Source organism: Lipophrys pholis (assembly GCF_963383615.2).
Source record: "Lipophrys pholis genome assembly, chromosome: 12".
Taxonomy (NCBI): domain Eukaryota; kingdom Metazoa; phylum Chordata; class Actinopteri; order Blenniiformes; family Blenniidae; genus Lipophrys; species Lipophrys pholis.
The window spans coordinates 8,778,732-8,791,920 of NC_137641.1; the positions used below are offsets into that span (position 1 = coordinate 8,778,732).

At 43.1% G+C, this 13,189-nt stretch overlaps 1 protein-coding gene across 1 annotated transcript in view; it reads left to right on the forward strand.

Moving 5' to 3' along the window:
* Positions 1–2,403: 2,403 nt before the first annotated feature.
* Positions 2,404–13,189, forward strand: part of crb2a (crumbs cell polarity complex component 2a) — a 30,044-nt gene continuing 19,258 nt past the window's right edge. Inside the window, exon 1 of the mRNA XM_080476378.1 lies at positions 2,404–2,579. Coding sequence (XP_080332504.1) covers positions 2,513–2,579 — 67 coding nt within the window. The 5' untranslated portion in view covers positions 2,404–2,512. The remainder of the gene's footprint in view (positions 2,580–13,189) is intronic.

A 13,189-nucleotide genomic window follows, 5' to 3' on the forward strand; every position in this document is an offset into this window, starting at 1 on the left:
TGTTTTATTTTGAAGTCTGTCTCGTCTACGTCTTTGTTCACTTTCCCCTTCCTGTTCTCGCTCCCTCTGAATCAAGCAAAGCTGTTTAACGAAGACTACAACTTTACACAGCTAGATATTGTGTAAACAATTGAAGTGACGTGGAAACGTCCAGCAAAATGTGTAAAGTTTAGAACGTCTCTGCTGTTTTCACGTATATCAACCTAAGTGTCAGTTATAATTCGTCACAGTCTTCGTTTTCATGTCTGACCTTTTATTTAGTTTTCAATAAGTCTTCGTTGGTGAAAAAGGTCAGTTGACTAATATTTTTCGTCATAGTCTTAGTCGACGAAAGTAAGACTGATAGAGACTTGTCTGTCCTGCTGCATGTTTCCCTGTCTTTGCCGGTGAGTGGCGCTGGAGGTGAGTGGGCCTTCGGTAAAATGAAGACAAACAAAACTCCACATGCACTCTAACATGGAGCGTTGACTTGCCAAGAAAGTGGATTTTAAGGACATCACAAAGGATTTTGCCTTAGCGAAAGCTTGAACCATGCCATTTGGAGTTCAAATCAAAATGTCACACTAGCAGCAGCCGTAAATACAGTGACAAATATTCTTTTTTTCCCCCCCTGCTACAATCAATATCCCATACATAGGAAGAGTTAATTTTGGGTGGCTGAGGCCTTCAGGTGTTTCTGCAGTATGAAGCAGGGTAGGCTCGAGGCTGACGTGTCTCCCTGGATCAGTGATGAGTGCCTGACTGCGTTCTACAAATGAGCCACTAAAGCTGCTGAAGACACTAATGAGCTTGCGACAAAATCCCGGCCTGGATTTACTGGACTGCACAGCGCCGCGTCAACAGAAACAACAAATGCTGCTTGAACTCACTGCAGCGGCTCTATTAGAAAGCAGAAACAGGACGCCAAAGGAGGTAAATGAAGATCTAAATCTGCTTAAAAAGAAAAACAAACTAAAATTAATATTAAAAAAAAAAGGTTTCTTAAATGCTTCATCACTGATCTGTGTGTTTGCGTCTTAAAGTCATTCAGCCTTTTCAATCAATTCATTCCTTTTTAAACTGTACATATATGTCACTGTTTACACTGTTTAGTGTTTAATCATTTGTTCTTAAGTCTAGTAATGGTTTAAAAGACTTTCGACCTCACAAGCAGATTGTCACATTGACCCATTCACACACATTCACACATCAGAGGTGACAGCGGCCCTGCAGGATGCTCAGTGTCTTCAGGAGATCTGGACATGGTGGACAAGTGGACTGAACCAGGAAACTGGATGAAGACGTGCCTCTACACACCCTCTGCACTGGTGCAATGAAGATTTAATTAAATCACAAGTAAATACAATTTTTGGGCTTTTTTTTTTTTTTTTGTGCTCACCTGACTGTCTTTGAAAAGGAATCTGATCTTGTGATTCAAAGTGATAATGAGAAATTCGGTGACAACCTGCTGCTTTACCAGGAGCTTGGAAATGTGCACACAAGCAACTGAAGAGTTATGATGAAGATCTGGAAGAAAGAGATACGTAAAAGAATCCGTAGTGGCAGGAGATGGCTAATAATGATGAAAACTACTAAAACGAGAAAAAAAAACCAGCTCAAATTGCTAAACGAAAAAAGAAAGCATAAAAAAGAAGTATAGTAGCTGAAATTGTTCAAATAATAGTGTATGAATGTGTAATAGTTAATGTTGCTAAGATGGCTAAAATAGCATTAGCAGTTAAAATATCTGAAACAGCTAAAATCACCCAAAAATATTTTTGGTCAAAATAGGTCAAAATAAGGTAAAAATGAAAAGTAGCTTAAATTGTGAAGAACTGCATTAAGGCGTCTTCATGCTACCAATGTCCACGAGTGTCCGCGAGTACGCGAGCGTCCACGGGGCGCGCACGACTGTGGCTATACGCCACTCTGGGGCTCACTAATAAATAAAATAGCTGCAACACTGAAAAATGGCTAAAGAAGGTCAAACTTAAATCAGCGACAATCCCTTAAAAAACGAAGTAATTCCGAAATGATTACAATGGCTAAACATTTTTTTTAAAACCTACAAAAACTGTTTGGAAAAAAAACCTACAACGGCTGAATCGGCTAAAAGTGGCTAAAAATGACAAAAAATGGAGTTATTAAAGTTATTAAATTTAACGAAATCAACATAGAGCATTTCTGTAATACAGCTGTAGAAATTTACAAGCTGTGTTATCTTCATTTTAAAGGTTAAACATGTTTTTTGGTGTCGTTGTTTTTGAATAAAGTGTTCTAACGGCTCTCCAGGCCATGAAGCGCCCGTCTGGGGTGGATCGTGACTGTCAGCAGGCGAGAGTCCAGCTCGTGTTTTCATTCTGTCTCTGGGAGGCTGATTAAACTCTGAGTCCTTGGCAGGGTGTGAGTGCCATGAAACAGCCTGTGGACTGAGAGCAGAGAGTGAAGAGCTTCTCCATCACACTTCAACATGCCACTTCCCTAGCGGCCCCTCGCACGTCCGTCAGGCGGTACCCAGGCCGGAGGTTTCACCATGGAGCTGGGGAAAGTTCACCCCAACCTGAAGACCCTGCTACTGACCATGATGATGTTCAAGTGGGGTGAGTCGAAGCTGCTCTTCATGTTTCTGTGAAGTCAGCAAGGGTTGGAAGGATGACAAAGATTTGAATGCGTCTAAAATCAGCAGTGTTCAGAGGAGTTCCACTTTCATCCACGGGCAACAGGAGGATGTCTGAGGAATATCACGTGGAGAGCTGCTCCAGGAACATATGTGCTTCAGGAGGCCTTTTGTGCTTTATCGGGCTTTAAACAGTGAAATGTTTCTGCTCTTTGACACCGTTTCTTTGCGTTGCGCGTCCAAATGGCCCATGAAAAGCTTGGTTCTGGTTTTCACCCTGTCACATTTGACACATGACTGGTTCAGAATGGGAGGCGACGCTCCTCAGTCATGCATACGCAATCAGAGCAAATACGGACTAGATGAGAGGCGAGGAACCCGCTTATATTGTCCCAAGTCTGAATGGACGAGAGGAATTAGGTCACATGGTGTCCACAGAGTCTGGAATTTTGCTTTGTTACACCACATTACATATTTCACTGTTGAAACAGCAGTCTTCTAAAAAAAAAGAAAAAATTCCCTGATTCTGACTTTGAGGTCATGAAAGCCTGTAAAAGAGGATTTAGACTGCACATGACTGGAGGAAAGATGAAGAACAGAGGCATTTAGGATTTCCTACTTTAAAGTTACTCGACCATAAAAAAAAAAGTCTTTCAAACATACTTCTCACGAAAAGGTATCACTTCTGCGCAGAGAATAAAACCAATAAACGGAAACCGTCACCTGAATCGATCACCCCAAAGTCAATATGTTCACAAACAAACCGGAATCTGTAGCCATCAAACTGTGTCGACGCCTCGGGCAATCTTCTGGAGTTTCTGTGACCGCTAAGACGTCAACAAACTGGGGATGTTCCTGCAAAACTTAAGTGCTGGAAATATGTGTGATGACGAATTTCCATCAGGAAGGTCTTGAGATGTACGTCAACGACTAAAACTGGGTCCGACATTTTTAATTTTTCCCGTGCAGATTCTCCAGACTCATCAGGAGTGAACCTGCAAACATGATGTGACTTCTGATAGTCACCAGAGGATGGATAGATAGATAGATAGATAGATAGATAGATAGATAGATAGATAGATAGATAGATAGATAGATAGATAGATAGATACAGCAGGAGAGGAGGGGATTCAGCGGGAGCTGGACGCCGCTGTGTCACAGAGAATGGAGGCTGACGGCTTTGCTCGGCTGCCTGAGCAGTGCCGCACCATATGTGTTCCGCGTTGGTGCCACGGTGACCGTTGCGGGATGACGTCACATGCCTGTGTCATTGCGCGGCGTTCATGATCCCGCCTACATTTTAACTCTGTGGTAGGACCGTGCGCCTGTTAGGGTCTGGCCGCGCTTCGCTTTACTGTCCCGTACCATACCGGCACACACGGCACGGTGGAACTGCGGTTACTAAACATGGCGGTTAGTGGCATAACTCCCAGTCTGTATTCTGCTTTTATCCTCCATGTTGGTAGTTTTACAGGTGAGATTCTCCTCTAATAGCCTCCGATTCATCGTCTCTCCATACGAATGTCTGGTACATTGTGTTAATGTTTATGGTGTATTCTTCTCTGCACACATGAACTGTATATGTGGTTTCATAACAAAAACAAGCAAGGTTCAAGGTTCCTTTATTTGTCCCCGTGGGTAGACTTGTTTGACATCTTTATGTGATACATTTGGCACATCTAAACAAAGACACACAATGAAACAGAAAAGCAGATAATTGGTCGAGTGAAACCAGACAGACAAGTGCTCAATGTTCTGCTATTCACCCATAAATGATTAGGATAAGATCAACAATAGATCATCAACATTCAATGAAGAGTCACGATAATAAATAGAGCTCAGAAAGGATACATAGAATAAATAGAATAAACTACAGTGTCATTGGGTCTTATTCAGTTCAGTGATGGCAACAGGAACGAAGCTGTTCTTAAAACGCTTCATCCTGCACCGTGGGACCAGGAACCTTCGTCCAGAGGGGAGGAGCTGGAATTCGTCTCTTAGAGGATGGGAGTCACTACTAAGGCTTGATGAAGCTCCTCTGTACCTGTTTATTGAACAGGGAGGCTGGAAAAGACTGCGACTCACCAATAAGTCGACTGGACCATTTTACTATTTGGTTCAGTGAGTTTCTGACCGAACCAGGCCACCAAGCTAGAACATGAAACAGACTCAATAAAAGACCCATAAAAATGACTATGGATTGTTCAGTCAATGTAGAAAAAAGTGAGTTACCGGAGTCAATGCTGATTGCCCTTTTTACAGACAGACTTGCAATTTTCCCCAAAATTCCATTTTTTTCCCCGCTACAGCGTCACCTCCTGGCCTGGCACGGTAAATGCTTTGTTTTCAGTGTCTTTGCATTTGCAGAGAAAACGCGAAATGTTTCTGAATCAAACGAGGCATTGTCCTTTGGAACGTTGTCGCGTAAACATGGCCTTTGCCCAACAGCCAATATTGAATTTGTATGACCATCAATTTTCTCCCGCTTATCCGTTTCCGGAGGTGGCAGTCTGAACACCGTCACCCAGATCATATTGTACCGATTAAGAACCTTCCCGCGGGTGGTGAGCCCACGGGGAGGTGGTGCCTGGTGTGGGACATGAACCCACTACCTTCAGATTGCAAGTCTCATGCTCTACCAACTGAGCTCGCCGGGGGGCGAATTTATATATACTTTATTGAAAATGCTGAAGGGGAGATATCACAGAATATTTTTTCATCCCCAAACCACATTCGATCAGGCCCAGATCAAAAACCACCAAACCTAGCCTTCTCAAATTCAAACTAGATTGTCCTACATTGGTTAAACATTTATAAAATGAATGTTTCAGATGTGTAGAGCATTGTGAATTTTAACTGTATTTGAGAAAAGGAAAAAAAGGAAAATTCTGAAAAATCATAATCTGAAGGAGAGAGCTTCTTGAGGTTTGTAAAACGAAGTTTGAAACAACAGGTGTGTGTGTGTGTGTGTGTGTGTGTGTGTGTGTGTGTGTGTGTGTGTGTGTGTGTGTGTGTGTGTGTGTGTGTGTGTGTGTGTGTGTGTGTGTGTGTGTGTGTGTGTGTGTGTGTGTGTGTGTGTGTGTGTGTGTGTGAGAGCAGGGTGACAGAGTGTACACATGCAAGAGATTGACGCTACAATCTGTGCAGGTATAGGAGATTAGAGGAGCAGAGGATTGGCCCCACGAGGCCAGAGGGATTACAACATGGAAAGACCGACGAGGTCATGGAGGTCACAAAACCTGAGAGAGGGGGAGGGAAAGTACCCAGGAGAAAAGAGAAGAGGAGGCTCCATCCTATCTTATCATCCCAGGAGAACACTTGGTTCTCAGGCTGCTGCTTGCTGGACGTTCCTTTGGTTTTCTACAAGTAGAATGGGAGGCGGAGCTTTCAGCTATCAGGCTCCTCTCATGTGGAACCAGATCCCAGTTTCAGTTAGGGAGGCTGACACAGTCTCTACTTTTAAGGCTGGGCTCAAACCTTTTCTCTCTAATAAAGCTTACAGTCAGGTTTGTGTTGACGCCTCAGTCCAAAACTCACTCACAATATTCGAGGTGATCCAGAGAAAAAGGAAGCCACAGACGTCATTTCCAACTCAAATGTTCACATTTGCATGAAACTAGATGAATTAAAACTGCTGATCATAAATTTGATACAAAACGTTTCATTTAGGTGCAGTGGGCGGCATTCTCACCCAGTGGCGTTCCTAGATGTAAATACTTAGGTGGGGCAAGATTTTATTTCAGGTCTAGTGACGCCACTGAATTCCAAAGTAAAGTGTTTGCGCAACCTTTTAGCCACAACATTAAAACAACCATATAGGCGCTGATACCGTGAAAATGTTGAGCCTTGGAGATAGGCGATCGAAAAAAATAGATAATAATTTTTTTTAAATTTTAAAAAGGGAAAGACAGGAATCCAGCCAGGTCATGCTGTTTCACAGTTCAACCACTCAACCACGGGGAAACCTGCAAACTTCAAAGATTCTTAGAAACTGTTGGTCACTTGTCACTCACTTTACCACTAGTTACCTTCAGTTCCTCTGATAAAGTAAGGGTTTCAAACTCATACTGGAGCTCATAAATAATCAACCAAATAAATTTTGATTCTTAACAGTTTGTTAGCTTTAGCCGCTAACAAGCTGGTATTTGTGACAACTCCCTCCGGTTCGGTGAAGCTCCGCCTCAATCAGCACCAACCAATCAGCTCTGAGCATCTAAACGACGTAATTAGTGGGGCTTCGGGCTTCAAGCCCCACGAGGCGTCAAAATCACGTGAACTGAACGAACGGAGCCACAGCCTGAGCATGAACACTTACACTTCACTGCATCCAATACACACTGAATGGTGAGGGAGGGGCGAGCTACACTAATGCACCATCGGTGTGGATCAGGAGGAAACAACCTGAAACAGCAAGAGGAGACCAATAACCAGGGAGTACAGTCCTCACACAGTAAGTATGTGCTATATAAGAGGAAGTTTAATTCACATACATGAAAATATTGTAGATAATCTTAAAGAATTAATAGCATAGTTTACATGCAGTCCTTTCTGATGACACTGACCCCAATGACCAGTCGCCCCGGCTCTCACCTCACAATGAGAAAGTTCACATTCAAATACCAGCCGTGGCCTTTCTTTGTGGAGTTTGCACGTTCTCCCTGAGTGTACATGGGTTTCTTCCAGGTGCTCTGGTTTCCTCCCACAGTTCAAAAACATTGCATGTGGGGTTAATTGATGACTCTAAAATTGCCCCGAGGTGTGACTTTGTGTGGTTAGGGTTAGGTTACGGTTACAGTATGGCAGAGGTCCAACTCTGTCGCACGCTCCCACCGCACCCCGTCCTGGCACAAAAAGTGTGGTGGGAGACTGGAACAGGAGAGACTATCCTCTGTAATTGAATCATAGAAACTGTCCAGACAGAAATAAACTGCCAACCTGATATGAAACGGGCACTACAGAGTCTGGAGTATTTAACTGTCCCTCAGCCTTCCCTCCTCACAGCTGCAATCCATTGCTCCCTTCTCTCAGGGTGGGCAGGGAAACGATAAAATGAGAGTTACGGACAGGTTTCCTGCCTGTTAGTGCACAGCTACACAAAAGATGCCCATCTTCTCTGATATCTGATAAAATTATGCTTAAAGTGTGACTGTTCAGCGTGTTGTTTACAGTCATAACAAACAAAACGTTTTTAATCCACTTATGAGGCGTACCTGTAATTCCCATTTTGTGCAGCTTAATTAACAGGCCCTCCTTCCATACCATATCATACGCTTTCTCAATATCTAAGAATACTGCTACAACCAGCTCTCTAGTAACCTGAGCTCTACCAATATCTGTCTCAGAACAAACAACTGGGTCCATAATACTCCTACTTTTTCTAAACCCACTCTGAAATGGTGACAACAAACGTCCGCTTTCTATATAGTATGTAATTCTTTCCGTTATCATTCTTTCCATAACTTTACCTATATATGACTGTGGCAGTTGCGCACGCAACTCGGGTTCACTCAGAGAGTTAGATGTTTCCAATCACCTTAATTTATTGAATGAAAACAAACTCAAGACGCTCGCACACAGAGACTCAGTACCGTGTCTCCCGCCCGTCACACCGTGTCTCTGACCGGCTCCTCCTTTCTGGGCAGCGATGGTGATTAAGCCCCTGGTGTGAATCAGGTGTGCTGCCTCACCTCTCTGCCACAGTGACATCAGAGCGATCGGCCTGTAACTTGAGAGGTTTGTTGGATCCTGTCCTGGTTTGAGAATAAGGTATAATAATGGCCTCTTTCCAACAACACGGTAATCCGCCTTTTTTCTCCCATACCTTATTAAATAATCCCAATAATTTAGCTTTGGCCTGACTCCCTAAATTCTTCAGCATTATACAGCAAACCTGGTCTTTGCCTGGAGCTGTTAATTCTGACTTTGTTATAGCTCTATTCAGTTCTTGCATTGTAAAACTTTTCTTACTTGCGCTTGAGTTCTTTTCTATTCCAACAAATTTGGCTTATTGTGCATTCTTCTCAGAACTTTAAAAGTTCTATTTCTTAACCTGGCACCACATTGCAATCTCCAATCTCAGGTGGCGTCTCCTGCTAAAGATATAATCCACCACTGTGTGCACCTTCCTCCACTCTTGTATGTCATCTTTTGTTCCTCATTCTTCTGAAAATATGTGTTCACCACAGCCATTTCCATTCTCTTTGCAAAGTCTATAACCATCTGTCCTTCTGTAATCCTATCTTCCACACCATGCCTACCCAGCCCCCCTTCATCTCCTCTGTTTCCTTCGCCAACATGACCACGGAGATCTGCTCCAATCACCACAATCTCTTCTCTGGGGACGCCTTCTACCACTTCATCCTGCTTAATCCACAATTCCTCTTTCTCCTCACACTGGCAACCAACCTGTTGTACTTATGCACTGACAATGTTAGGGATGGTACCCTCAACTTCCACCTTCAAGCTCATGATCCTGTCTGACACTCTTCATCAACTGTTCCTTTAGGACTACCCCTACTCACTTTCTATTCCTCACCACTCAGTTCGAATCCACTTCCAATGCTCCTGGCCTTTCTTCTACTGAACACATGAAATATTGGTTGGCTGTTAAAGTGGAGAGGGGACTGGGTTCGGGCGCAGCGAAAGAGCTCGACACAGTCCTGGTAATAATGGAGCTTGGCGATGATGGCTTGCGGTTTTCCATCTTGTCTTTTTGGTGCGAGGCTCCTGCGTGAGCGGTCGATGATGACGTCTTTATCCATTTTTAGCAGATCTTTCAGTAGTTTAGAAAAAGACGCCTTGGAGCTTGAACCCGGTTCCTCCGGGACCGCCAGGATCCGAATGTTGCATCTCCGCACTCGCCCTTCCATATCTTCACATTTGCCCTTTAAATCAGTCACCTCTTTCTGATGGCTTCGTCACCGTAGATTGTAGGGTGGTGACTTCATCCGACCACTCCGACAGCCCGCTCGCCACGTCTTTCATGTTGGCTTTCATTTGATCAATCTCCGTGCAGATCGCTGCTGTACTGTTAGCGATCTTGCTTCTCATTGCCTACAATTCGGTTTTAAGGAGGTTAAAGTCCTCAGAAAGTGCGTTCCTCAGTTGCTCTTTAATCGCAGTGGTGATATCAGATTTCAGAGACAGAAGGATCTCGGCTTTTAAATCCTCTTTGTCCGTACCCGAGGGATCCGCGCTGGAGGTAGCTTGGGCGTGGCTAGATGCCGTGTCCGGGACGCCGGAGGTACGCTGGCTGGAGGTGTTGGGTCTTGCCGCAGCCGATCCGCTGTATTTATATTTTCTCCAGTTGGAATCCCTTATCTCAATCTGAAAAAGGACGTAGACTGTCACCAGGCCCTCGGCATGCGTTCAGTGGTTCAAAAAGTCGATGGAAGATATTATTGAAATATTTTGCGTTTAGGTCCAGCGGGAGCCAAACGAAACGCGTCCAACTCCATTTCAGCTCACTAGCGCCCCCCCCCCAACCAAATCTTTTTTAAATCATTTTCACACAAGATTTTATAATCACATATAAACAACGTTAAATTGTGTTTTTAAAGCCTGACTCTAAAAAGTAACAAAACGTTACTTGAAATATTCTTTACTAGTGTTAAAATTCCATTTACACAGACTTTAATGTTAGTAATACAGATATAGTTTAATCCCAAATACACGGACAACTGGTGGCCCACATCTCACATTCGGCGCCGTCCACATCTTTTACAACCCACAAGTAAATTTGAAAAAAGAAAAAAAACACAGAAGATGGTAGGATTATGGATATTTCAAGCACATTTTGCCAGCACTAACCCTAATTTAACACAATAAGGGAGAGATGAGGCGGCATGGTGATGTAGTGGTTAGTAATCTCCTCTAATGAGACGACCATGGGTTGTTGTTTTTTTTAAACAGAGTTTTATTGTTTTTTAGATTTCACAAATAAACAAAAGAAAATTAAGTTGTACATCATGCCATTGTATCACATTGCAAAAAGAGAAAGGAAAAAGAAAAAAAAAAAAAAAAGAAAAAAAAAAAACTCCCTCTCAAAAATCTAAGGGTATGTTAATCGTTTAAATAAATTTGCAGTTGAGAGACAGGGAAAATAAGTCCTGGCCTTTCATGCTCGGGCCCTAAATACAGCCACCGTACTTTGTCAATACAAGTTAAGATCCAGCTGTCACCCCCCCGACCCCACCCCGAAGCCCAATGTCATACGCTTTATGATCAGTTTTCGAAGATCCTTTGCAGACAGGCTTAATATGGACCTGATAACGAGGCACAAAGCCAGCTGAGCCATGTTGATAGTAGAGCACACAATGATAAAGGAGGAGGATGCTTATTGGTTAGCTCCCAATGGGTTCTACTTCATGTCAATCTGTCCCCTCATCACAACTTCAGTCAGTTCTTTGGGTAAATAGCTGAGCAGAGGAGACCACATCTTTGAAACACCTGACATTGCCTCTCAGAACTGCAGTAATCCTTTCATGAGGGAGGACCCTAAATATCTCTCTGTACCACTGTGTAACGGTTGGTGGTTTATCCTTTACCCAATTTATCAGGATGCATTTTCTTGCCAATAACAGCAGTTTGTCACACAGTTTGAAATGTGGTCGAGTCAAAGCAACCGACTTTGATGGAAGGCCAAGAATGAACAGCCACTCACTTCTTGAGAAATTGCACCCCAGAATTTTTGCATTGCCAGAAATAGTGATAATATGTTCCAACTTCTTTTCTACATTTATTACAAAGGGGAGAGGTCTGCCGAGCCATTTTATTCAATATACAAAGAGTTATATGTAAGCGGTGTAGTATTTAGTATTTAGTGTAGTAAGCGGTGAACACCTGACCCCCCCAGGCCCGCTTCAGTTTCAGGTGCTCAATGTCAAGTGCGTTTCAGATAGTAAAGCTATTTCTGTGTTCTCCTTTTTCAAAAAAGTCAGGATCTTTTGTCTTTTATTTATTATTTATCCCCTGAACATTAAGGGACACTATTTCAAGATCACCCATAGAAGGACGAGTACTGATTTGGCGCGTTTAAAGTGAAAGTGGCTTATAATATAAAATGGCAAACAATATAACACCGTGAACGCAAAAACAACCAGAGTGTGTAGAGTTTGCATGTTCTCCTGCCAGCATTGTCTGTTCTGTCAGTACTTTGATTTTCCACAATCCAAAATCACACATTTAATGTGTTTTGTTGAGTGTGTGTTGATGTGAAAGTGTGTGTTATAGGGCGTGTACTGCATTCACCCATAGTCAGCTGGGATCAGCAGAATCTGGATGAAGCTGGGCAGAAGCTGCAAGTTTATTGGATAGAAGCGTAAATAGTTGTGTCCTGCAACGACATATGAGAGAAGTGTTTAACCCTGCAGACCTGCGGTAAAAAAGGACGGCCTTAAGTTCCAGCCATGAGACAAGCGAGGGATTACCCTGTCACCCTGTCAATGTTTATCCTGTGCTCCTTTTCACATCAATGAGATGTGAAACTAATCTAGAAATGCCTCTCTGACAGCCACCTGTTGGTCTGCAGGTGTTTACACTCACTTGCAGCCCAGCATAATCTGTCAAGTTCAAACGCAGTTAGTGTTTCCTCTTCGGGTTGGAAAAGATCATGAGAAGGGAAGGTGAGGGAAGCGCTTCACGGGAAGCACACCGGTGGCGGGCCGTGGATTTCACACCTCGGGCCGTCAGTAGTACTCAACGTCTGAATCAATCCAACATCAAATTGCAGTGTCCTTTAGGAAAATAGCAGCATTTTATTTACCCAAAAAAAATCCAGATTATTTGTAGACAAATTCTGTCTTCCTTTCTTTCAGTTAGTCTGTTGTACAATCGTCTGTGTGTTTCAGCGCCATCAAGAAGTCCTCTGAAGCAGACTTGTTCTTGAGGAGGAAATTCTGGGTCATCAGTAGGGAAGCATGAAGGGCTGAAGCCATCGCAGCTGGGGTGTGGGGAACGCTCAAGGCCACAAGAAGCCAACGAACCTTAGATTGCCAAGAGACGATTTCCGAGCATTTTGGGGGGTTATTTTGAATTAATAGTGGTAACTCATATGAGGGAAAGGTTCAACTTTTACATGATACTTTTACTGGCGTTTGAGTACTTAGTATAATTTCTTTTAAGTGACAATGGGATTTCTAATAGGTACCGACTGTCATTGAATACATAAGCTATTAATTTGCACACTTTTCTGCAGCCTACAACAAAACACAAGTTATTAATTTTTCCAGAAGGTTCATTATGTTTCAGGTTGAATGCTCAGGCGTTTAGAGTCCACTGGATGTTTCTGTAACTTTATTTATTCATGTCCTGAGAGGAATAAAAACAGGAAAACAAATCTTGATCAAGGCTTTCATACTTACATGCATCAGAGGGGTTACAGTTAAAAAAAAAAAAAAAAAAAAAAAAGCTGTCAAAGATGTAGTAAAGAGTCACTTGCGACACTGCTGTTAATATAGGTGGTAAATAATATAGTCCCGAATGCTGTTGTGGAGCTGGTGGTGGTGGTGGTGGTGGTGTGCACGAGGAGCTTGTGCTGGACCCTCTTTGTGCGGGTGGAGCACCTGCAGTGCATTAAGTGGCCTCCTAGATCTC